This window comes from Lutjanus erythropterus, chromosome 19 (assembly GCF_056507025.1).
Source record: "Lutjanus erythropterus isolate fLutEry1 chromosome 19, fLutEry1.hap2, whole genome shotgun sequence".
Lineage (NCBI taxonomy): Eukaryota > Metazoa > Chordata > Actinopteri > Lutjaniformes > Lutjanidae > Lutjanus > Lutjanus erythropterus.
The window spans coordinates 11,063,426-11,090,228 of NC_139335.1; the positions used below are offsets into that span (position 1 = coordinate 11,063,426).

Below are 26,803 nucleotides of genomic sequence, written 5' to 3' on the forward strand. Positions count from 1 at the left end.
TCCCCCCCCCCCCATTGCAGATCATCAGCTGAAAATGTGGACTCCGAAAGTCTGCCGATCGACACTCAAAATCGCTTTTATTTGCAAAGACAAAGGCCTAAGGAGTGAAGTTGTTTGCTACGGTTTCAAACTGGTCTAAATGGAGAATAAGAGAGAAAGGAAGGGGCTGTGTTGAGGGAGAAGTGAGTGCAAAGTGTGGGGAATGAGAAAGACAAGTCTGCTGTCTTCTGCTGCACCCATCTGTTCTGAAAGTGCAGGTGGAGCCCTATTCACTCCGCTCTGCGTGTGTGTGTGAAGAGGGGGGCAGGAAGAAAGGAAGGGCAGCGAGAAAAAGGGAGTGGAGAGATGGAAGGGCAGGGATGGAAGAGGGAGGGTGGGAGGAGGAGAGGAGGGGGGGACTCTTGGTGATCTCTCCTGAAGGGGATAATGGGAGAGGAGCGCATTGCAATGGCTGCCATGTAGTACCCTCCCTGCACAATTAGCCAATCAGCAGCGCGCTCTGCCAGCCAGGAGGACGCATAAAAGAAGAACATTGCAGCAGAGGCACAGAAGGAGACTGCGAGAGGAGCAGGGAATTACACATAAAAACAGCAGAACCAGAACACCCTCCCCTGGACACACCCTGCTGAGGATCACTGCTTCTCTTTTTTTCTGAACCATCGCCCACGCCACTCGGAGAGAACGCTCTCCCTCATCATCATCCAGTAGAAAACCCCTTTCTCCTCATTTTCATCCTATAGAGGACACCTACAATCTCAGAGGGCTGAGATTCCCTGGTGAAGATTGTATTTTTTTCCTTTTTTTCTTTTTTTTTTCTTTTAATTTGGACTCCTGACAGAACACAAGGGCCATATAATATAAAGGCCGAAGAGCAAACAGAGACTCATCCTTCAGCTTCAAGATCAGTGCAAAGAAGGACCTAGATTTCTTTCATTGTACGTCAAGAATGGTTACTGTACGTATGACTCTATTTCTCTTATATTTGTGAAGGGGGTGTTGTAGCAGCCTGTCTACCTTGTATCTTAGTCCCTTTTGTTGGATTTGTTATGTACTACAATACAAGTGCACATGTGATGTAGCAATACACAGATTTATTTACTGATATATCTTTAGTGGAGACTGATATAAATTTAAATTGAGCTCCATAGCAATAGCCACATGCCCAAACACTGAGCAGCTCTGGGATTAGTGTCCTATGTTTTTGTTCAATATGAAATGCCATAATATTGTGATAAGATTAACGATCGATAGAGGCAATTAGCAATCTCATACTGAGTGATGCGCCATGCCGGCTGCGCTCCAGCCTGCAGTCATCTTCAGCGATGGATAAAGTCTTTCTCCTGCCATTTTAGAGAGCACAGCTTTTACGTTTTTGTTTCGCAGCCACTCTGATTGTCTAAATGTCGCAGCTTTGATTACATTTCCTAAATGATGCAGGAGTCGAGATGTAGGAATTCCGCAGGATTACAGTGATGGAGAGGCAGAAAGGCGATGAGGCGCTCGCTTCAGTGTGGGGGGAGGACTAGCTCTTTCTTTGCCTGGTACAGCACAAGGATGCTGGAGACGGCTTTCTGAGACAAAACATGATGCCTCGGAGGCTGAGGGCCCATCCAGCAAGGCAAGGGAAAAAAGGGTCGAGTCACTCCGGGAGGGGGAGGGGGAGGAGGGAAATTACGCATCCATCGGTTTGCATTGAATCAGACAAAGTCCAAATTCCTCAGGGTTCTCGTTGCGATGCAACCGAGTAAATGGGCTGGAAATCTCAGAGGCCGCGACAGTAAGGACACGCACGGACATCTCCATTTTAAGCGCATTTTCTCCAAGTATCACATCGCATACGTACAAGATGGCCATGCTTGCATTGCGCCTGTCGGATAAAAGGAGATGTGAGCGGTGATAAATTAGCTTTGCTCTGAGCCGACGGCCGGATTGGGCGTGTCTCTGTTGGACTAAGCACCAAACGAGGGCCTTGAAGCCTCAAAAGGCCTACAAAGCTTTACCTCTTGACATGCCCCACGGCCGACAACAGAGAGTTTATCTAAGCAGACAAATTAAGACACATTTACATTAAAATTGTAGACGCCAGGAAATAAATAAGAAACCAAGAATCAGCATGGATGCTGCTCGGTCCAACCTCACAACACGTGCAGGTGATAAAAACCCCTGCTTATTACAGTGATATATTTTTAAAAGCGTTACTATTTTATTAGTTTAATTCATGGGAATTGTGATTTTTTTTAAGGACTAATGATAACTGGAATTATATCTACATATAAAATATCAGGCTTTTCAGTCTATGACTGATATAGAACACAAAATAAAATATTAACTGAAGGAACATTGTCATTGAAGGAACAGGATGTGAGAGATAAAGCTTGGTCCTCGAAAAATAGGCCCATATACAACTTTAAGAAATCATTTCGTTGAATTTTAAAAGGTCAGAATATTGCACCGAAGAAATGTGCAAAATGGAGGTGGACAGCACGGTGTTTCATCATCTGTGGGACTCGAACTGTCCACTTGACACATCTCCAATTGCAGTTTTACTTTCTCTTTGTTGTACATTACCTATTGTCCCTGGCAGGCCCAGACAGAATCAGATTTACACGGACAGAGGCTGTAGCTCCCCTCCACATGGTCCGCAGTCCTCCATGCCTGTACCGCAGTGCCAAGCAAATAAAAGCGTTGAGTCAGATAACCTATCCAAGGCACTTACACAATTCAAGGACAAGGGCAGCCGAGGCCCTCACTGTAAAGCAGTCTGAACGGTTGTTTGATATGAAGTTCAAAATGCTGAATTAAATACAAGTCTTTCTGGCTGATGATTTAAGAGATTAGAGGTCATTTTTGGTCTCTGTCGAAAATACAACGATTAACAGGCTTCTTGTTATATTTTTCAGTTAGTTAATGACCTGTCGAACTTATATGAGACGTTAAATGCAATTATGTTATGTAAGCGGTGATTTGCCTCCTGTTGCCACTGACTTCATGTAATTATCAGCAACAAATATAAAGCCTGTTGGGAAGAAAGACACTCTCCATCCCTGAGACTGTACTTTCTTACACCATGTTTTCAGGCAAGACGTATTGATCATGTAATTTAATTTCACATAAAACTGGCGTTAATGTGGATTGATAGTTTTGTGAGGGTTATGGAAAAACAATTTCTCTGACAATATTTATTTGTATTTATTATAGTGGCCATTCGCCTGATATACGCCAATGCTCGTCGAGTTAAAGCCAGTTCATCCAGCTTTTTATTTGCAACTATCACTAAATACAGGACTACTCCTTGTTCTTAGTAAAAACGACCAAAAATAGCAAATAAATATCTCGGATTGGTGATTTTTTATTTGACCTATCATTGCGTTTTTGACTTGTAGCTGGAAACTGTAACAGTCATTGTTCCCGGAGAGTCCTGCAGCCCCTGGCCACGACACAAAGCGCCACTGTTTACATTAATATTCATAGTGCTGCCATAGCCTCTGCGAGGGAGAAGAGGAGGAACGGGTGGCTCTTTTGTTTGGTCGTTTCAATACGTTTATTCAGCAAAAAGGCGCTCCGGTTCATGAATGCCTGCAGAGCTCACAAGTCTTGCCTTTTTTTAAAAAACAGGGGGGCTAAATTAGGGAAACGGAGAAATCGAGGGATTATATTATGCATCTGCCATATTTAAAACAGTCGTATACGTGATTTATTTCTTAATTACTCGAAGTAAAATGTTATAAATGTCAACAAAATGTCAAATGAAAGGACTCGGTGGTGTTTGCTGGATTCACGGGCCTCCGTGGCCTCAAATGAGACCGTCCGAAAGCCACTCCCTTTTTCAGCACGCTGGATAGCGCCCCGCATGCTACAAGGACTTGCAGGACAGATTTGTCTCCCCGAGCCTTTGACGTTGTCTGCTCCCATCTTATCAAAGCAGCGCATACTCACAGAGCTGAAATCTTTTGGAAATCTTTTATTCTTAGTCCGCGGAGCGGAGAATAGGATGGAGCCTCGGTGCATGGCTGACATGAGCTGTGACTCCTGTCGTCCTGTTGTTTTACAGCTGCCACCATGATCCCTTAAGCTGCAGAGAGTGTGGCTAATGCCCTTTGTTTGGGATAATCCTGTAATCTGTGTTATTTAGAAGGCTCATTTACACTTCAGCCTAGCATTCAGTTTTGATTCATGCCTTCCAGAGAAAAAAAATCTTTATATAAGGCACTATAATGTGGACTACAGACAAGGTTATATATTAAAAGCAGAAATCTTTGTTTTCATCTTTGTTATATGTGAAAAATATCAAAGTGGATTTCTTTAGTGTTCATTGATTTATGATTAGTTTTGTCAAAACAAAAACAACTAAAACACATATAAGAATAAATTAATTAAATCTACACTAAGCCTAAAATTCCCAAACAATCTTTTTGCTTTGACAGCATACCAAAACAAAATACTGATGGTGACTTGCTATATCTCACATTCAAAGTGACTTTCAGCTGATTCTTAGTGCATTGTAACATGCATCGTGGTAAATCTCATGTTCGGAGTTAAACTGGGAAGCAATTATTCTCCTGTACATTATAGCCTCCAGTGCTGTGATGCATTTGGAGCAGAAATGAATTGGGAAAGCTGTTTATAGGCATCAGAAGACCAAGAACACAGACTGCATTTACATTTAGTCCTGTAATGCTTCTGTGTTTTGTAATTTAATTGTGTACAGTGTAGGTGGTACGTGTGCTTGGCAGTGGAGGCAGGGCTCTTGTTTGCGTGCAAGTCTGGGTTCATGTGTTTGGCAGAGGAGGCAGGGATCTTGTTTGCGTGCAAGTCTGGGACCATGTGTGGGCGATGCTGATGCAGTACATTAAATATTAAGGGAGATCTCACAGAACCCCAAAATAGAAAAAAGCAGTGTGGGACACATACTGCTACCCTAACAACTGGAATCTTTGAGAATTTTTAAAAGAAGATTATTTCTATGGCATGTTTTGAGCCTTATTAGATAGATAACCAGATATATGTTGAGAAAGAAGGAGGATATGCAACAAAGGACCTTGGCCATATTTACACCTAGGACGTCATGGTTACAAGGTAGACCTGGAGTGAGCGTTTTTTATTGTCTCCAGCAGTTGAAAATGTCTGGAGCCTAGAGCTGGAGTAGATCTATACTGGGCGTACTGTGATTATTCATGCTATTGTAGGCCTCTCTGCAACATCACAGTGATTTATTGTCTCTTTATGTCACAGTAATTGGGTTGCTGCAACCAAACTGTGGACTATTTCATTTTTGTTGTTAGTATACAATATAAAATATGATTAACCTGAAGATGAAACGATCTTCTGTGGTTTTCGTCTTTTCTATTTGTTTCAAACAACTTCAAAGCATGTTGTTCCCCTCCATTTCTGTATGAAAATCTTAATCTTAGTTGCTGCTTGTGTCAGCCAATCTCAGTGCCCGGCCCATACTCAGTGGGTCTGTGAATTATATAACTTCACACTGTTCACTGGGGATGTGTGTTCTGCCATGCTGAGAGTTATTTCAGTTGGCGAGTCAAATTTGCCCTAATATGTTTTTCCTTCAAAATGCTTTTGTCATATTTGGGACACATTCAGTTGCTCATGTTTCTGTTAGTCAGATGCATCACATCACAGCACAATGCACTAGGTTAATATTACAATAAATGCAACATAGCAGCTTGATTCTGCCTATTTATGTCAAGAGTTAATCGTATCATAATTCATAATGGCATGAAAAAGATCGCTTAGCAGGAGTATTGACGTGATTTCTAGCTACAGTACACTGCCTTTGTGCATAGGCGTGTGTCTGAAGAATCTTATTTTTAGGCTGTCTTAACTCTGTCACTGCACTCCTTTTCCCCTTGTCATCATCAATTTGACTTACTGATATTCCCTGCCTCTGCAAACATGGAGGAAAAATGTCTGACCTGTATATGTGCTCCTAATAAGCACAGACACAAACACACACTGATCTCGAACTAAGAAAGCCATTCACGCAGTAGAAACAATGCAGTCTTTGAGGGGCTGTTACCTGGGCAACCTGAGTGGAGGTGAGGCTCAAAGCAAGACAGCAGGTTACAGAGACGAGGGAGAAAGGCAGGTTAGGCAGACCCACTCACAGACACTAGAAGAGAAGAGAGAACACATGAAATTGAACGCAGATTTAAAGACACAAATGAAGAAATTCATTCTTTTAGTAACATGATAACACATAAACCAAGCCAGCAAATATCATCATTACTCACTTATCAATTAAGAAAAATACTTAAGAGACAACAACATGCTCAGACTTATTTGGAAAATTAAAATACAGCTGATTAGATTTAGTAGAGGAGGGCGTAATCTAAAAAGCTATAGGGGCTAATTGCTGTGCAAATATTTAAGTTATAAACAATATTTATGTTTCAGTGACCCCTACAGTATTTCTCCATCAAGTCAGGAAATTCCCTGAATATAATTTTGAAATAATTCCTTAATTAAGTCCCTATGTTGCTTTGGACTACATTGTAAGACCCCAAGAGCTTTAGAGGAGACTAAATTAGCCTTATTGACATTCATAACACCCACCAGTTAGAGATCTGCAACAGCTTGAACCTACAATCTGACATAACAATTTACATTTTGGCACTACTGGCACACTGTATATGCATTCCAGTGGTTTATCAAAACACCTTACACTTTTTGTGTTTGCAGATATTGAAATGCATCATAAACAACTGCAAAAGGCACTGCAAATGCACGTGCATGGTTGTTTTACAGAGGCAGATTTTAGCTCAAAACATGAGTACTTATTTACTTTGACAGGTGCAATAAATCAAACAATTAATCTCATGACATTTGAACATGTAAATAACACAGATGACAGATTTTTAAAATGCCATTCTATCCAATATGTGCATCATATTGCACAGGGTTGGATGTAAAATTAAAATAGTTGATAGTAAACCTGAAACTGTTGCAGGTTTTCACTAGATACCCCTGGTAAATTAGACATTTTTTCTCATTCAGACAGCTGAACAAGTTAGTACAGCTGTGTGACATCAACATCACACTAACCAATGACACTGCAACAAATTTAACTTGAAATTTTTTGTCATTTGTTTACACAAAAGATATGTAGATTTACACTAGAAATAATGATGCAGAGACAGAGAACTAGCGTGAGGAAAGGGAAAGTGGAGCAGGAAGTTTTGTTTCTGACCACACAGATGTTCCTTGAGAATCCCCTGTGGATTAAATTAAGCAACATGGTGTACTCCAGAGCCACACAAACACTACACTGTGCACTAACCCACACCCTTACTCCACTTACAAAAATAAATGTTAGTTTACCACAAAGAAAGCACAACAAAGTCAGAAGAACAAATGTGTAATCCTGACATATCTTTCTACCAAAACATGATATTCCCTATTTAATGCAGCACAAAATCCATTTAACATTGTCACGCTCACTTTTGTCCGTCATCTAGACCCCTGCCACCCCTAACTCCCCCAGCCTCACAAACCACCATCACTATTATCCATCGCTGTGTAATGATGTAATGGTGTTTGACCCTGGAAGAGAGTAGGGGGAGGGGAGGAATAAGGAAAAAGGACTGTGACATCTGCAGGACCAGAGGCAGGGAGCGAGAGAGGAGGAAAGATGGGGTGAAGGTGGGGGAGGGGAGATGATAATCAGACCTTGTATCCATCTCCATTTTAGCAATGCTGATTCCTGACCTTTCCCTCTGACAGTGACAAAGTGGACAGTCCGCGTGTGTAGATGTGTGCGTAGCTTATATGCACATTTATGCAGCCATATCACCGCTGTGTCCTAATGTGTCTCTTTGTGAATTATGAATCTAACTCCACCCTCTTCCTCAGCAGATAATCAGCACCATGGAAACCCAGGTGTCCAACGGTCCAAGCGGAACCAGTCTGCCTAACGGTCCAGTCATTAGCACCAACGGATCCACAGACGACAGCAAAACCAACCTGATCGTCAACTATCTGCCTCAGAATATGACCCAAGAAGAGTTCAAAAGTTTGTTTGGTAGCATTGGAGAGATTGAGTCCTGCAAGTTAGTCAGAGACAAGATAACAGGTACAACACTTTGACCACATTGAAAAAAACATTATCACTTCAGCTGGTTTTGGAATCGCTGACACCACTATGGCTCTTTCTTTGTCTCCAGGTCAGAGTTTGGGATATGGCTTTGTAAACTATGTGGATCCAAATGATGCAGATAAGGCCATCAACACACTCAATGGTCTCAAACTGCAGACTAAAACAATCAAGGTGAGCAGACCGCTACCTCTCTACCATAACCACTCTTCATTTTTTAATCTCGACAAGAAGAAAGGAAGTGGAAATTCTGTCAAGAGGGGGCTGTTGAGAGAGACGGTGGCAGACGTGACAGAGGGAGGGGAGGAAAATGGGGAGGAGGAGGCAGAAGGGAGCGGTGGCTAGAACAAAGAGAGTGAGAGAAAGGGTGAAAAGAGAAGGAGAGTGGAGGTCAGAAAGCAAGGGGCGGACAGCATGCAGAGGTTATTGTGATGGAAATGTAATTAGGAAGCCTGACTGTGCCGCACAAGGGTCAGTCCAGGTTACCCCATCTGCCTCCAATCTAGGCTAATTAGGGGGCTTCTTTGTCCCAAAATCAGATGAGGGAAAGAGGGGGCATATTATTAAACACTACTTCCTTCCATCCACCCCCCAACCTGATCAAAGTAGATCAAAGATTGAGACAAACAGCAGGATTGAGAAATCAAATCTGTGAGAGAGCAGAGCAGGTGATCTTCCAACAGCTGTCCATGTCCATGAATAGGGACATTAATTCTGACTAATACCATATGTGTGTGTATACATACATATATATATATATATACATACACACACATATACACATATCTAAAATTAATCGCCAACTATTTTGATAATCAGTGAATCACTTTTAGAAAAAATGTCCAAATTCTCTTATTTTAGTTCCTTTCTGGTTTCTTTAGTCTTCTGTGACAGTAAACTGAATATCTTTTTGTTGTGGACAAAACAAGACATTTGAGGACATCACCTTGAATTTTGGGCAACAGAGATCAACATTTTTATGGACCAAACAACTAACTGATTAATCGTAAAAATAAATAATAAAATAATTTAATCGATGATCAAAATGATTCTTAGTTGCAGCCCATAGTTTGCACGTGAGAAATTTCTTCTTCACTGACTAGAATCACAATTATTATGCTATATTGTTGGCTCATAGCCTATTATATGTATCTATACATAAAATAAGTTAATGATAATTTATTCTCACATTTAAAGAATAACTCCTCTGGTCAATATCATAGTTTTCGCTTTTCTGACTTTGCAAGAGGGTTCAATAGAGAGGGGAGAGGCAGTGAGGGAGGGGGCAGCAGTAGAAGGGTAGGGGGTAGCTCAGAGAGCAGAATGCCAATGACAGGATTAGAGGCCATATGGGCTTCAGGCACCATCTGTACTGTGGGAGCGACAGGGAGAGGGTTAATTATAGGGCAGCCTCTGCTCCCCGAACACAGCAACTCCCCCCTGACTCGTCCAGAACACCCTAATCACTGCACCACACAACCCTCCTGCTCATACAGTCTGTCTGTGTACACAATAGACACTGGTGCTTAGTACTGATAGATGAAATCAGAACACCTGTATTCATTTGACAGACAGAACACAGGTCTTTTTAATTCACCTCACAGCTTTCTTGAATCCTGTGCAATGAGAAAAATACATTTTAATACTGTAAATATTTCTGAATTTTACATTATCAAACATACATACAAAACATGCATACAAACAAAACATGTGCGTATGAAGAGTATGTTTATAAGTTGTCAAGGATCCTGCAAGTCTTGTGATGCACTTACATTGTTTGCTGTTTGCCAGTGGAGCTGTTCTCCCCCAGAGGATAGAAACAAAGGAAGGAGGCAGGACAGGGAGGGCAGCTCAGCCTATCTCAGACAACACTCACTCTGTCTCTCCATCACACACAAACACACAGCACTGCTAACAATGCACTGAACTGGATTATCTATCACACATGTGTTCACATGCCCCCATGAACACAAAAAACAAGAAGATGTGTATGACTTTTTTATTTTTATAATCAATCAGTTTTTCCTCTGCAGTTCTAGATGCAAAATGTTCTGAAAAGTAGACCAACACAAAACCATATGGGATATAAACACAGACGCACCAAAAATGGCCGTGCACTAATTAAGTCACCAGTGAATTCAGGAAAATACATCAACTAAGGCTGATGTTTTTCAGTGCAAAACAAAGCTGACACTTGGGCTTGTTAACTGATGATTGCTATCAGTTTGGGTAACAGTTGCAGTCATCTAAGTGTGTCTGTGGTGTTCTCATTGTGCCTGAGAGTGAGCTTAAAGGCACTGATTAAGTCGACAGAGAGCAAAGACACAGTTGGGTCTGTGGAGGAGAAAGGAGTCAAAACGAAGACTGTTTGTCAGGAACTTTTTGTCTGAAACTCTTGTGATTTTGGGGCGTAGAAATACAATATACTTATTTACTTCATTTGGATGTTATAGGTATCATATGCTCGGCCAAGCTCGGCTTCTATTCGTGATGCCAACCTTTACGTAAGTGGACTCCCCAAAACCATGAGCCAAAAGGACATGGAACAGCTGTTCTCCCAATACGGTCGCATCATCACATCCCGCATCCTAGTGGACCAAGTTACAGGTATAGCCTTATTTAACTTCTCATGCTGTCACTCAAATATTGTTTCTCTGAATGAAAGACTGGTAGGCAGCAACAGTCCTTGATGCCAAGGTAGTAACATTGGTCTGTTTTCTTATTCGGAGCAGGCATATCACGAGGAGTGGGCTTCATCCGGTTTGACAAGCGAAACGAAGCAGAGGAGGCCATCAAAGGTCTGAACGGACAGAAGCCTTTGGGTGCTGCTGAGCCCATCACTGTCAAGTTTGCCAACAACCCCAGCCAGAAGACGGGCCAGGCCTTACTGACTCAGCTGTACCAGACTGCTGCCCGCCGCTACACGGGGCCACTGCACCACCAGACTCAGCGTTTCAGGTACTGAACCTTTACCAACCTCACACCACCTGTGAGTTAATCCCTAGATAGTCTGTACAAAGCTACTGTTTCAAGACCAAATCACTGGTCATCCTGCTGTGTTGTCTTGCTTAAGCAAACCCAATATCGCACTATTTTACAAGGACGAGTGTTAAGTGTGTCAACATTTCATTGTTGTAATATGATATGGAATGTCATTATTGAGTCAACAGTCAACGTCAAGCCTCAACTACACCAGCGCATAGCTAAGAGTAAATATACAAGAAAAATACGATGAAGTGGCACACCCAAAAAGCAAATGTGGTCTGGTTGTATAATAAGGGAAACTGTGTAATCAAAAACATTAAAAAACAAAACTTTTTTTCTGTCAATACTAACACAACTGATTTGTACTGTTCCTTTAAGCAATATTATTGCTTTATAGTTACGAAGGAATAGGCAATATTGCATTGTCCCTCCTTCTCACTCTTTTTCTCTGACTTTCTTTTAAACTGCAGCATGATCCCTTCACTTGGAAAGGGACCAGATCCAAATAACAGCTCAAAACCAATGTAAGAGACCAGATTTTTCCAAATACAATTAAAAAAACCTAAAGCTAAATAAATATTGGTTTAAGAAGATTAATAGGCCTACCGAACCTTTAATTTTTTGCCTATACTGTTTAGGCATCATTAAGATTGAAACTGTCAGATGTTGGCCACATCTAGATGGGTAATTGTGAAGATTCAAAATGTTTGAAAGTCAATATTTTCATTGAACCTCACAAGGTAGATACGGTCTCAGGCTGGAATGCTCATTTAATTAGTTTGGATAATTTTTTAATCAGTAGATGTGAAATGACCTAGGATACAGGATTTCTTTTTATCTTTTATTTAAATTATTGAAGGGGAATATATTTTGGAGCTTAAACAACAACAGTGACCAATAAATACCAGCTGAGACACATATTCACAGGACTATTTTACACGCCATCAGTTTGAGGTTGGATGGTTTGAGACTACGTTGCAGTGAAGGATGCCCTCTGGAGGCCAGCTGGTGAAGGAGCAACTTGTTAACTGAAAGCCCCCCTTCCTTGTAGATCTCATAACTAACTTCTGCATCCCCTTCATTCTCCCTCTTGCGTTGCAGACTCGACAATTTACTAAACGCCAGCTACGGAGTCAAGAGGTAAATGCCAAAGGTGTACTTTCAAAAGCATCCATGCCAAAATAAAACCTCAAACAAAGTGCCTGGAATACCACCTGCTGACTTCATCTCGAAATCAGATATAATGGCCATAATTCTTAATGCCCACTGCCCATTTATCCATGTTATAGAAGCAGCCCAGACATCAAAATACTATCTGTAATTGCAATAAGCAATGATGCAGCCTTCTAACAGCAGGGTATTCTGGCATGGCTTTGTTTAACCTTTTCGTTCTTTTGTTTTAATAGAAATAATTTATATGTATTTATTTATGAACTAACATTGTCAGTTTCAGTTGCTTTAATGTCCCCTTTTTTTCACCAGCATGGACATACCAGATTCCGTTTGCGTCTCCTCTGTTTGCTCCAGTTTGTGTATGATTTGATTCCAATTTGCTTTTCATCCCTCTCTAGGTTTCTGTGTTTTGTTCAATACTGTGATTTTTGTTGAACATTGTGATTCATGTGTTTAATTCTTCCAGAGGCTTTGGTCAGCAGAGAAAATGAGAAAATATGCACATTGTGTGGGTGTCTGTGTCTCAGGGCACACAGTGTCATTTTGTATGAAAGCAGGTAGTTTGGAGCCACTGTGGTGCCCACACATATTTATCTACTTACTGTACAGCAGAGGGGATGGAGATGGGGTCCCCCGACTCCATACCCGACTACAGTCTTTATCATTTCTCACAGAGAAACATGCCCATAAGAGACAGTATAGAGCACTGAATGCTGTGTTGAACTTCAGAATGACACCCATGGTAGTTCTCCTACTCTCTTCCCCAGATTCTCCCCCATCACCATTGACAGCATGACCAGCCTGGCCGGGGTCAACCTAACTGGTCCAACTGGAGCCGGCTGGTGCATCTTTGTATACAACCTGTCGCCCGAGGCAGACGAGAGCGTCCTGTGGCAGCTCTTCGGGCCCTTCGGCGCCGTCACCAATGTCAAGGTCATCCGTGACTTCACCACCAACAAATGTAAGGGCTTTGGCTTTGTCACCATGACCAACTACGACGAAGCCGCCATGGCTATCGCTAGCCTTAATGGCTACCGCCTGGGTGACCGCGTGCTGCAGGTTTCGTTCAAGACCAGCAAGCAGCACAAGGCCTGAGAGAGAGGCTGCGGGTACCAGCTCCTTCGACCTGCAGGGAGAGCAACCTGAGCTCCCTGTGCCATCACTCTACATGGGCCTGGACTGAGTCTCTCTCTGACACATTCTCACACAAATTCATAATATATTATCACAAACACAGACATACACACAAACACACACACACATAACCAAACATATCCATACGCAAGCATACACAAGTCAGAGTTTCAAACAAACACACTAGTGGAGTTTTTCTTTTCTCTTTACACAACATGCTAGTCCTTCCCTATATTTGCCTGGATTGAATTAGAAGGGGTACGTAGCTGGTTTGTTGGGTAGGGGCAAGAGCTATCTATTTAGGAGACAGTCTAACGAATGTGACAGAGAATGTGTACTGAGTGCTTTGATTGAATTCAGGCAAATAATGAAAACTGATGAACAAAACGATCAAAAATTTAAATGAACGAATATGTGCAATTTACCCAAACTCTTACCCCACCATCTCTCCCATTATCTTGCTGGAGAGGATGTAGTCACTTTTTTACACTTGGGCATTTTGAATCAGCGATTTTTTTAGATCAAAGAAAATGAAATTAAAAAACAGTGTTCTCTTATATACGTCTATTAAAATATAACTATATATTCAATATTTAAGGTGGTTATAATAGCCGAGTATGTAAGCATTTTCTAGAAACTTTGACTACTGTTTCCTGACCTGCATTAGGTGGTGCCTAGCGTGAAGGCAGTTTCTCTACCCTAAGTGAGCTTGTTAGCTCAGACCCAATAAGATTTAGGTTAACCAATGAATACTGGTCACAGAAAAGAGTAGTCCGAAGGCCATCAGAATCACCTCTTTCCCTCACAGTCTCACACCGAACAACACAACAGTACACTTTTGTATCACAGAAACACAGTTCAATAACTAGAGGATATATACATATTTAGTCCACGAAAACAAAAAAAAAAGTTCCTGTATTTCTTCTAATTTCTCACAAGCAGACTGTCTGTGAACTTAGAGCAGAGTGGCAGTGCTCCCATGGTGACAGTGTTCATTAGTAATTGCCTGGCGGGCGAGAACGTGATGAGTGCGAGGGGAAAACCGTTTCACCATAACACAGCCACAACAAAAGGAAAATACCGGTGTTTTTTCACTTTTTGCATCATTTTTTTTATGGCACCTGTATTTTACATTACCCACAGGCCATTTTACTTTGCATGGCTGTGTATCCCTTTAACTGAAAGGCCACCTGGTGTCAAGAGGTCAAGAGAAGAAGGTGAAAGAGATGTGAAAGACAACCAAGTTATATCGTTCTTGCTGACATGCTTTGATTATGAATGTTACTGTGCTCAAGACAGGGTTTGTCTTCAGATTATTTTAGATACATGGAAGCTGGGGATTTGATAGTCTGAATATGATTATGATCCAAGTAGCAGCAAAAAGTAATTCTGAAGACAATAATAAACAACACACCCCACAGACTGAACAGTGGTCTAGGCAGGTCTGTAAAGAAATAACAGGATGAGCAAAAACTCAAGAGCACCGGTATTATTCTTCAGTCTAGTGCACAGATAGAAGCTCCCAGAATAAATGAGGTCTGAGGTTTACCACTCAGTGGAGCACATGAGCTCTGCAGTCACAACATGCATAGAGCAGATTAAGAGGACTGCAGTTCCAAAATGACTGAACATTTAAAACGGACTTAGAGTCACATGTGTGAGCGATGATATCTGGCGATGTTAAAATTATCACCGATCCTTTGAGGAGAAAGATTACCAGTTCCTCCAGCTTTGCCAAATGCTCCTCAGTTTTATTTAAAACCCCTCTATTCTCTTAAAAGCTTCCCTGAAACTTTGATCTCCTGCCCTCTCAAAAGATGACTGTACAACATCAAGCCTGCAAATAAATGTCATAATTATACTTCTGTTTACAACAGAAAGGTATTTATTTATTTGCTTCAGATCTGTTTGAAACTACTGCAAAAATAGCATTTCTCAAAATATCCCCAACTCAATTGCATGAAAATTATTTATGGCACCCTTGATGTAACATTAAGGCCAACCTGTCTAGTTGAAATGTCTGTTACAAAACAGACTTGAGATTTACTGTGGGGAGAGCTAATGTCTTTCAATATCAAGACATTTGCACATGATAATAGATTAAATAAGGTCAAGTATATTCAAGACATTTTTGCTTTTGCTTTTCTAAATGACGCTGTGTTAGCCAAAGAGGACGATCTCTTTGAAAGGATTACATTAGAGATAAATCTATTTTTATACATACAAAGGAACAAGACCTTGTGCTGAATTTTTACAGATTCTTAAGCTTGGAAAAATTGGGACATCGCATGGCTTTATTTTAAACCCTCTGATCTTTGCAGAGCAAGGGGGAATAAGCATGCGGTGTATGGGTGGGGATTTAGGGAGGGGGCGAAGGAACATTGTATCTCGTACAAACTTTACCGTTCAACCATTATCGAAACAATTGAGACAAACTTAACAAAAACGAATTTGATGTAGAAAAAAAAAAGTCAAATTAAACAGTTGGGGTACAACCTGACAGACACATCTGTACTTTTGAGTGCTTAGACACACTCGCATCTCTTGTCCTGAAGTTGTGTACAGTGTTGCTTCAGTGATGGTGCAGTGAAGTGAAGTTCTTTGACTTGAGAATCCCAGACAAAGCTGCAGTGAGACCGGCTCATTGCCCAGCTGAAAAACTGAATAGCTGCTTGCAAATAAAAAGGTAAAATCGCAGATTCAAACAGTGATGCAGATTCATAATGAACACTGAGCATGATTCTTTATGATTAGATTAGGTTTGATTTTTGCCAAAGAATTGCTTTGCAAGTCAGTACCAAGAAGGATAAATTAAGACTAACTATATTATTCCCTGAGTAATTGCTGTACAAATCTATGTTATTTATTGAATAAGGACCCTCTACAATTTCAGTTATCATTACTTTTAAATATCTAAGTTGCGCATATCAGTTTGCATTAATAAATCCTAAAACCACTAAACCAAATGCAAAAATGAAACGGTTGCAAGCAATCCCATTTGCACACATTTCATGCAGACACCGAATGATAAAAAAGGCATATCAAAAATAAATTACGATGAATCAGTTCACCTCTTGACAAAGGAAATATTGTATGCATCCAAATAATGTATTTCCCCCAACATTTATATCATCTGCTTTGTCTTGTGACCAATTTAATCCTTTAAAACCGTTAACATTGCACCACTTACTCCGGCATCTTTCGATCTGACTCATACTGTTTCATCCCCCGAAATACTCTGAATGATTGTTGCTTTTGTGTCCCGAGTCAACCACATAAAGGACTAATCTCGCTATTTTGGGTCGAGCAATTTGCAAGAGATAGCACGGTAGGACTGAGCACTTGGTGAGACCAGTGATAGACGTTAGGAACAACCAAGATAACAGGCCACGTTGAACTGCAGCTGGAGTTGTTTACCCAGCCATGTCCGATGTAGTACAGTCAACCCACAAACCAAACCCACAGCCCGAAATGACCTTTCACACACAGTCTATACAAAGACCTACACCTACAGTAGAGAGCCAAGGACCATGGCAGGAAACAGTACTACACTGCTTGAGCAACAACAATAATCATTTAAAAAGACAAAAAAACTTTCCTATGGAACAGTAAGTGCAATGTGCTTTGTTTTTATATTGACTGAGAACAAATGATATATATTTTTTAAAAAAGAAATTAAACGTCACACTGAAAAGGTTTGCGGAATAGTGAAAGGAGCAAATGTTCAGACAAAAACATTAAAATGAACAGACTCATTAAGAAAATCAAACAAGCAATGAGAGCTCTGATCGATAAATTTCCATAATCACCTCCTCAGCCCCTAATTTGTGCTCTGACCATGCAAGCTCAAACAAACTGCATATTTGGCTAACTTAATAGAGCAATTCTCAATGACCTTGAAAGGAATACTGTCTAATATATCATCAGTTTTAGCCCATGTCAATTTCAAATATCATTTTTTTTCCTGTAATTTATTGATTTCATTTACATATCAAGACTCACTTGTTAAATGAGCGTATTTGTGTTGTTGATGTTGCCATAGAGAACACACATGGGTCAAAGATTATGTTTGGTTGCATTGATTGGGTACAGTTTATTTTTCTTCCATTATTTAATTAGTTGCAGTTTTTACAGTGTATGCAGATTTTAGACTTAGTTAGATTTTTTTATTTCAATCAAACTGTGTTCAATTGTGTTTGTAAAAGTCTGTGGTAGCTTTTGTTGCAACATAAAATAATTTAAACAGAAAAAATTCAAAATAGCGCCAACAAACTTGTATTATTTGGGCGACTTTAAGCTTGTAGTTTTAACTTATTGTTAACTTAAAAACTATTTATTATGATTATTATTATTGCCTCGTATAAAGTATGTTTTGTGTATATTTATGGTTTATTTCATTATATTTGCAAGTTTAAAAGATTTTAAGTTTGCCAAAATTGTGGTTACACCATTTCGTTTCTTAAAAGGGGGACAAATAGAAAAACAGCTTTAGAAGTACGATTTGGAAACGTTCTCCATAGTCAAAGAATGCACTGCTATATTTAACTAATTGAAGTGTATAAACATACATGCTGTGTGCTAGATGTTATGCCTTTACTGCCTGTGTTCTGTTTGTCTTGTTAAATGAAAATCTTTTAATTATTTAATCTAATCACAGTCTTGTTTTTTCAACCACTCTGTGAACCCCTGAGACATGGGACAGCCCCTGTAGCGAGGCTTCGGCCCATTTAAGGGTCCAGCATTTAGCCAGAACAGAGGGGATGTCCTTGGTTTGATATGCTCACAAGATGCTTTCCTGTTTGTGCTGATGGGTTGATTTACAAAAAAAAAAAAGATATAAAGGGTTCTGTTTCTGTAAAAGCATTGTAATACTGAGATCATCTGTATCAATTTCAATATCAATTTATGCTATTGAAACAAAGATGTTCTTTAGCACCAAGATGCATTTGGAAACCCAGCCAAGAGCTTCGGCAAAATATAGCAGAGCTCAGAAAAGCTGCAGGAAGGTTTTCTTGGGAGTCTCTAGGGTAGTAAAGGGGTGAGTGGTCCTTCTGTTTCTCAACCAACTGTATTTTGTGTCTATTTATTTAGAAGAGGGGACGCAGTAACTTAGTGATGTTTTTCTTACATTTTCCTGGAATGGTAGAACAAATCAAAGGTGAAAATGATCAAAACAGTTCTGCTGACACCAACGTCAGCAGGAAAAATACAAAATCTCATACTTCCAAACATGACCAAATGAACAATGTCAAAATTTAACAAAGAAAAAAAAAACCTTTCAGTTTAGTCTAGGATATTTATTACTGGGATTTCAGCTGAAGACGCTTGAAGACTTTTTCATGGAATTGTTTAATTATTTGTACTTTACATGCCAGAAAAAAATAAAATAAAAGTTACAAATATTGAGTGACCCAATTTTTATTGACTGTCAAAACAGTATTATTGAGTTATGAGCAAACATATTGAAAGGATGTAATTTTCACCATCATGTATTCACATTCAGTAAGGGTTGGATGTCAAATATTCTTTCAGTATCAACATGTTTCCTTATGCTCTACATTATATCCATAAAATCATTGCCGACTCAGTATTATGCTAAATGATTTGAGAACATGAAAGAAAGAAAACTGTGTATACCTAATTTGGAAGCCACTAGTAATGATTAAAAGCTCAGTTCAAACAAAAAGGCTACACTGGAGTTAAAAATGGACACAAGTTTGGGATATGATAAAAGAAACTTTATTTGAAGATAATGGAATGACTACATTTGACACAAGTCAGACAATAAACAACAAAAAGGGAAGCAGTGGAAATTTGATTTTTATATGGCTACTCAATTGGAATTTCCATCATTTATTCTTGATTGTTAACAGATGCCAACGTGGTGCCGGTCACCGCATGGCAACTTCATGTTGCCACAGTGACTGTGGTCCCTTGAGAACAACCTGCAGGAGTGAGAGTGCACACATGTTCATTTCAATGGCTTGTTTGCTTAAGTCATGACTTCCTAGTTGTTGAGTTGCAATTAATCCCTGTAGGTTTCATTTCTGAGGACTAAGCATTTACACTAGTGTTTTATCCACTCCTTGTGTTATTTTGGGTTCTGCACTTACATTTGAGTTTGATGCTACGCTGATTTAGGTCCAGTACATACCAAAACAAATTCTGTTGGAATGGACCTAAACTAATCTACACTATGATTATTGTGATTGTTTAAAACATCAAATCCAAAATTTTAATAAGTTACAGCAGCCTTTTATTATCCATGTTTCTTTCACGGGAACACAATATTTATTTACTCTGCAGGCAGGAAGGTCATAATACAATATCACTAAACTTTACCTTTGGCTACAGTAACAGCAATTTCTCTAATATGCAATATGCTGCTTCTGTAACCACAGAGCAAAACTATACTTTAAACATTATGAAATGCTTTTCCATTTAACTGAATTTTATAGGCGGCCTCAATGCAAATTCAAAATGTCGAACAGCCATAAACTGCTAAAAGGCTGAACTGAGACAGAATACATCACAGTACTGTAGCCAGTTTATCAATAATGTATCCAAAGAAAACGTGACACATGAACTGCTGAATGCATTTGTCTTACCCATATACTGCATCATTTAATTCTTATCATTTATCAAATCTTAATCCTCTATTAACTTAGCAACTACTATGAACTCAAATGAAATTGTTGTTACCTTGGTCTTGCTGTTGTCCTGCTATTCTTCTAAAGGGAGGGTGTAACTGCACAGGGGATTTTCTTCTGAACAAAATGTTGCAACGCTAATATTGTGCAGCTCTGAAACGTCATTGATTTGCACCACTTAGAAATGGTGATCAGTTGTTTACTGTGGATGCAGTGTATTTTTTTTTTTTGTTCAAAAACATGACTCTTCTACAATCTTGGCCCAATTGCAGGGCTAATTTAAGATCCTACTGGGGACAAGATATGGTCCTGCTACAGACCATTCTCTATGTGCCCCACACAATACAGTGTGAGATTGTCCCAATTAATTTTGAACGTTTGCCAACAAACACAGAAAAGTTAGAGTTACTCACAAATCAAGTTGGTCTAGAGCTCGTCATGGTCATCAATCGCTGGGTCCAGGCTTGGGGGCTCATGACAGACAGCTGGACTGATGAACTCCATCAGGTACTCACAGCGACTGGGCTCTGAGGTAGATGTCACAACTGTCTCCTTTCCACAAGTTAACTTAACCTGGAAGACAAAGAATCTTTATTTTCTGTGCTTTGTCCGACAAGAAACATTACTAAGGTGAAAAATCGGGGCAAAGGCTCACCGTGGTGGATCTGTTAGGGCCTTGCCAGCACCCCGTTCCATGTTCATACTTCATCACAGAGTAGATGTTATCCTCAGGACCTGCCCATTTACCCCATGTTCTACATAGAGCAAATCATGGCAAGCAGGGAGTCAAGCATGGACAAAAAACAATACAACACAAAAAAATTGTAGCAACACAGATATTCTTTTACCCCAGGTTGGTTTCTGATCCACCATACTTGGGTTTCTGGGACACTCTGTTGAATGGACAAAGTCTGTAGATGTACCTGAAAGCACAAGATGAAATCAGACCTGAAGTAGGACGTTATAACAGATAATAATTAAAGGTCCAGTGTGTAAAATTTACAGAGATCTATTAGCAGAATATGGCAGAAATTGAATATATTATTTATAAGTATGTTTTCGTTAATAGATAATCACCCGAAAATAAGAATCATTGTGTTTTTGTCACTTTTGAATGAGCTGTTTATATCTACAGAGGGCGTGGGTCCTCTTCCATGGAGGCCACCATGTTGAATCACCATGTTTCTACTAGGGGTGGGATCTCTCGGCATGGTTCAATTTAATACAGATTAAGGCGGATAAAATGCCATTATAAAACGATTATCAATGCATTGTGATGCATCAAAATTTTAAGCTTTTAAGCCAGGGGGTGTTAGTCAGTTTGTATCCAGCTACAGTTGCTCAGGTTTAGCCACCAAAAGTCAAGAAGTAGTTCAGTTTAAAATTATGCACGTTTATGTCTGTTATGTTTCACCATTCAGCTGGTTCAGCCGTAAGAAGCATACAATAATTACAGGTGATTTTAAAATTGTTTTAAATTCCCAGTGACTTTTCTGCATTGATTCATAATATTTTAAGAGAGAATCACACTGGATGGAATGGAAAATTTTCATTCACAGTCCAGTTGTGACACATAAAATCAAAAGTTAAAATAATCGCAATATGATTGATTTTTTTTGCATATCGTTCACCCCTACTACATGCTAGGAAGGGCAGGGTGAGGCGATGCATTTGTAATCCGCAAATCACTGCTAGATGCCACTAAATCCTACCCACTGGTCCTTTAATAAATACAAGACATTTTTTTCCAAAGTCAGAGTGTGCACATACTCGCTAGTAGTCAACTCATAACACTGGCTATAGAGGTAGGCGAACTCAGAACTGGGTCCAAAGTCAAAGGAGACTTCCTTCTCAATGTTCCTGCAAACAGAAAGCAAATCCAAAATATATTGTACAAACACTGATTGTATTTTTGGAGAGGAATCAGTAATATTCATATTCATACTTACTTGATCTGATCATCTACTTCCCTGAGAGCTCTCTCAGCCTCATCAAACTCATTCCTAGCTTTCTGAGCAGCTGGAACAGACCCATAAAACAAATTAACTCCAAACCCATATACATATGCATGTCCTTTCATACACACACGCACACACACACAAAACATCTCAGCAAATCTTCCTGTTGACGTTTTTATTAAAGACAAGCATTAGACCTCTGTCAAACAAAAGCAACACAGCTGCTCGATAAATCTCTTTGTTCTTCTGATAAACAGATTTATTTTTGCTACCAGAATGAGTGATGACTTTCAAGTAAGCACATTTAAAGTCCAAACTAATAGGTATGCAGTCACATCTGTGCTTTTCTTTGGGTATTTTACAGCGAGCGTGACTCAGTTACTCACATCTGAGGACTGGCTGAGTCACTTGGTTTTCTTACCATCAATGAGGCTCTGCGTTTGCTGGTCATAGGGTGGCATAGTCCCCTCATCATCGTCATCCTTCTTTTCTTGAGTCCGTGTCGTAGGAGGGCTCTGCATATCAAATACAGATAAGAGTGACTCACTCAAATAAACTTGAGAGTCATCCAGCATTAAGTTTGCAGGAGAAACTCAGTGGGCTTACCTTATAGTCTCCCTCATCAGGGTCATCATCTTCATCCTCTTCATCATCCTCCTCTTCGTCCTCTGGGATGTCATCTTCAGGGTACGGCTCAGAGTCATTGTCAGAGACTGGCTCCCTCGTCTCCTCCTGTGGAGTCTCTGGTGGTGCTGGGGTGTCTGCGCTGGCCTGACGCCAACAAAGTCACAAATTTATAGAAGCAGAAGCTTTCACACATGGAGTTTTCTACAATAATAATCAGGTTCTTACCTCTGATATGTATTTTTCTTTGATGTTATTCCAAACAGACTCAAATGCTACTGTGTCCACTTTGTCCACTCCTCCTAATAGCCCCTACACAAATCAAAGACAATAGACATTTTTATATATTCAGCTCCTTAAGATGTGTTACATGTTTTAAACACTTGCATATATTGATAACTACACTTTGACAGCAGTGTATTGATAGGAACAATACAAAAGGAAAACATTTACCTGAGCCTCTGCCTCTGTGAATGAAGCATCTGAATCTGGGTCAAGCTCAGAATGAGACTGAAGCTCAGCCACTGAGACACTGAGATAAACAGAAATGCATCATTCACCGAGTTATAGTAACAACTTCTATTCTATTTTATATTCTATTCTACTTCTAATTTCTACCAGTCAGTCAATTAAGGCAAGAAAAGCATGAACATCTAATCTTTTTAATGAGCAATAATCTATTCTCAGGCTTTTTTCCAGAAAAAGGTATCCCTATAGCATATCTTAAGGTTTTAACTATGCTGTGGTAGCATTGTGGATTTCCAAGTACAGAGCAACAAGATATTTTAAAATAAAAATGGTTTGAGATTTACAAGTGATGCATCTCTTATTTGCACTAGTTTTTGTCGGCGGTATGCTTCAAAACACTGAAATTCTCCCCACATAATACTAAGTGCTAACAATTTTGGAGGATGCTGATACTCACAAGCCATCTGCATCATCATCCAGTTCAAGAAACACCTCAGCCATTTTAGCCTTGTCCTTCTCCATCCGAATGATAGCTTTTTCGTCTGAAATATAATTAAAATGTCACTTTGTGATGAATTATCAGTGATTCTGATCACACTCATACTTCTATAGAATGTTACTACATGCTTTGAATTTAAACTTCTGGCCAGAAGTCAAAATATTACAAGTATACATGGCATACAGACAACTTAATCTAGCTCAAAAAATGTTGATAAAATAGACAAAACCATCTGTAATGTGATTTTGTGCACACACAGTAGATGGCGATACACTTTCACATCTTATTTTACCTTCCCAGGCCTTCAGGTGGCGCTCTTTGGCTTCCTTCTCTGGCTGTTCCGCAGCTTCCTTTACTGTTCTCAGAGCCTCAACCTTCTCCTCCAGATCCTTCTTGCTAAGCTGAACTTCTGCAAGTTTGGCCTGTTGAGAAAAATCAAAATAAGACATTTAACCAAATATGAGCTACACAATATCAGAAAAGTCCATTCACTTTATGAAACAATGCCTTCAGAACTACACAACAAGCAACAGAGAAAAATAACAAGTGTGCCACCAGTGACCTCATTATCAAACTGGAACATCTTTTGTTACTCTAAAATGAGCTAATTGTTTGTTTTTTTAGAGGAGACTATGGCCATTATCTGGTTTCTAAATGTGAACCAGGCCCATTCTGAGTGAATGATTATGATGTGCTCAACACAAGCTCACTTCCACTAGTGCTGTCAGTTTCTCAGTGTATAATAAGCAAAACATGGGTGACATCGGTAGATATACAATAGTTGCTGTAGACACCCTCACGTTTCTACAGAAGTGTCAGAATATCTGTATAAAGGAATAACTGACACTGTGGTAATTTATGTTTCAGAGCTCTGGATCTTGATCATTATGGAAAAAATACCAGACATTTTCTTGATATTCACACCTTCTTATCCTCTAGGCCCCTCTTGGCCTCCTGGATAAGTTGTTGTTTAAGCAGAAAGCCCTCCTTAGCAATCTCTGCCAACTCCCGCAAGCTCTCCTTCTCTTTGCGCCCCAACTCCCTGCAAATCACATGTGATATAAAAACATACTCAACAAAAAAAAAACGGTTAACATTTTATGGAAACTCAATGTATATATTAGCACAAGTTTTTAGAGTTATGATCCAAAAACATTCCCACCTGCAAGTGTTCTGACAGGCAGCACCACTGTTGTACTCATCTGTTGTGTCACAGCAGTCTGTATAGAAAACACAGATGTTAAACAAAATCCTGCCAACACAACACATCTGAAAAGAAATATTCACATTTTACAATTCATACCGCAGATCCCGTCATTGATGCGGGAGGAAGGGATGAAGGCTGGTCGGAAACCCGCATTGGTGCAGTGGAAGCTGCCATTGGGACAAGCAGCAGTGCCTGTAAACAAATATTATATTATATATACAAAACAACTACTTAATATTGTCTTAATACTGTAACTATGCTATTTAATTCAGTGCTCTGTGAGACAAAAAAAATAATTGCGGGTGGTGGTACAGCAATCTCCATTATGCAAGATATACAAGATATACGCACCAGGCTCATCAGAGCCGTCCTGGCAGTCACAGTAGTCATCATTCACTCTGTCATAGGGAATAGTGCGGGAACCATCCAGGCAAGTAAAAGGTTTGCCCTCTTCATAGAACTGCCGTTCTTTAGAAGTCGAACAGAAGAAACGAATCAGTGCTACAGCAGCTCCTTAACTACAGAGATTTGTCTTATCAGTCATTAACTATGGCTGCACAATATGGTTAAACAAATCATAGAATTATATTGCGAATGACATGGCAAATATTTCCATATGATTCACAATTAAGAGAAAATTATCATTTTAGGATCAGATTTTCCATTTTTACTGAAAAACAATCATGATGGTGTGGCTCTGTGCCAAACAAATATGTTTTATTACACCTGAAGAACAAGATTCACAGGCCAGGCATCTCAGCAGCATTACAATACTTCATTATGACGCTACTTGGTCAAATTGCGATTGTAATATTTAGATTTATTGGTCAGCCCTGGCTATAGCTATAGAAAAGCTTACTTGATAAGGGGACCCCGCGTGGGCGTTGGACTTCCACCGCCGAGACTCCCACGCTGAGCAGCAGCGGGAGGAGGAAGAGGTATTGACAGGACAACATGATGGTGTAGCTTCGCACAGGGCCAGCAAGATTCAGCTGCACAAACAGGAACCGTCGATCAATAACACAAAGTAAGCAGATTAATATCGGAAGCACACTATATCAGCTATGAACATGCAGCGACAGCGTTATAACATTCCAAAGAAATTAAACTAGATTAAGCTTGGTTTTACGTATATTAGTTGACAATACATCGACTTGTCGTTAGTTAGCCGAGAGCTAACAAATTAATGCTAACTAGCGAATTCTGCTAAAGCTTTAGCTAATAGCAAACAATAAACTAACAACGAAATGAAGTGTACATTTGTCGCTATAATGACACCATAATACCTACAGCGTACAAGGTTAATAAAGTAGATAAAACAAGCTTTACATTTATTTTTTCTTCTCAAACAAGCTACTTATTACCGGTGATGTACTTGAGTCAATGCACCGCCTAGTTCCGTAGTGATAAAGCGCATGCGTATATCTCCACCCCTTTCTGGCTTGTTTCACTCTGATTGGACGACGCTTTGTTTCGCCCTTGTGATTGGCGGAGAGACGTGGCACGTCTGAAAGCGAGCATTCTGGGTATATTTGAGGATGCAGCCATCTCATGCTAGAGAGTCAGACAGGTGAATGCAGGTACCCGATATTGTCTGCACTGTTATTCTTACACGATATTCATTAGTAGCACACAAGTAAGTATTGTACATGTGGATAAATATTACGTGAAAACTGTCAATATCATTCAAACGAATCTTAAAAATAACTTTAATAACCATTCATACATGATCTGCTAATTAGTAGTGTGTCATTAATGAAATCATATGTCATGTAATAGGTTTTTGTGCCTGATTTTGTATAAATTTATCCTGGAGCAAATAGTCAGCTCAGATAGATTTTCTCTCTACACATCAGAGCATTAAAAGGACAGTTTACCCTAAGACCAGAAATACAGTTTCTCTTTACCTGTAGTGAGCAGTTTCATGTAGGAACCAGTTTCCTTCTGCAGTACCAAAACTACTTCCTTTTTATTTGGATTACAGTTCATGGATTTCAT

At 39.8% G+C, this 26,803-nt stretch overlaps 2 protein-coding genes across 16 annotated transcripts; one reads left to right on the forward strand and one right to left on the reverse strand.

Annotated features, from left to right (window-relative positions):
• Window positions 1-389: 389 nt before the first annotated feature.
• elavl3 (ELAV like neuron-specific RNA binding protein 3) lies at window positions 390-18,805 on the forward strand. Of its 14 annotated transcripts, none has more exons than XM_084743505.1 (8): window positions 390-955; window positions 7,867-8,086; window positions 8,178-8,281; window positions 10,561-10,714; window positions 10,837-11,065; window positions 11,563-11,616; window positions 12,194-12,232; window positions 13,012-18,805. In XM_084743505.1, the coding sequence occupies exons 1-8, from the start codon at window positions 947-949 to the stop codon at window positions 13,358-13,360; spliced, it is 1,158 nt and encodes a 385-aa protein (XP_084599631.1). In that variant the 5' UTR covers window positions 390-946; the 3' UTR covers window positions 13,361-18,805. The 14 variants fall into 14 exon arrangements, with proteins under 14 accessions (XP_084599631.1, XP_084599635.1, XP_084599637.1 ...); XM_084743509.1 differs by having other exon boundaries at window positions 13,033-18,805; XM_084743508.1 differs by having other exon boundaries at window positions 392-955; window positions 7,870-8,086.
• Window positions 18,806-19,115: 310 nt separating this feature from the next.
• On the reverse strand, window positions 19,116-26,288 carry prkcsh (PRKCSH beta subunit of glucosidase II). Of its 2 annotated transcripts, XM_084744717.1 has the most exons (18): window positions 26,170-26,288; window positions 25,665-25,797; window positions 25,157-25,273; window positions 24,902-24,997; window positions 24,761-24,818; window positions 24,523-24,640; window positions 23,891-24,020; window positions 23,557-23,641; window positions 23,085-23,163; window positions 22,860-22,943; window positions 22,614-22,778; window positions 22,429-22,522; window positions 21,999-22,068; window positions 21,820-21,909; window positions 20,898-20,972; window positions 20,705-20,804; window positions 20,463-20,622; window positions 19,116-19,344 (listed from the first exon to the last, which is right to left on the reverse strand). In XM_084744717.1, exons 2-17 carry the CDS (start codon window positions 25,759-25,761, stop codon window positions 20,476-20,478), a joined length of 1,605 nt encoding a protein of 534 aa, XP_084600843.1. In that variant the 5' UTR covers window positions 25,762-25,797; window positions 26,170-26,288; the 3' UTR covers window positions 19,116-19,344; window positions 20,463-20,475. The 2 variants fall into 2 exon arrangements, 1 of the variants encoding a protein (XP_084600843.1); XR_014772482.1 differs by lacking the exon at window positions 19,116-19,344 and having other exon boundaries at window positions 20,482-20,622; window positions 20,705-20,972; window positions 26,135-26,209.
• Between the last annotated feature and the right edge of the window lie 515 nt (window positions 26,289-26,803).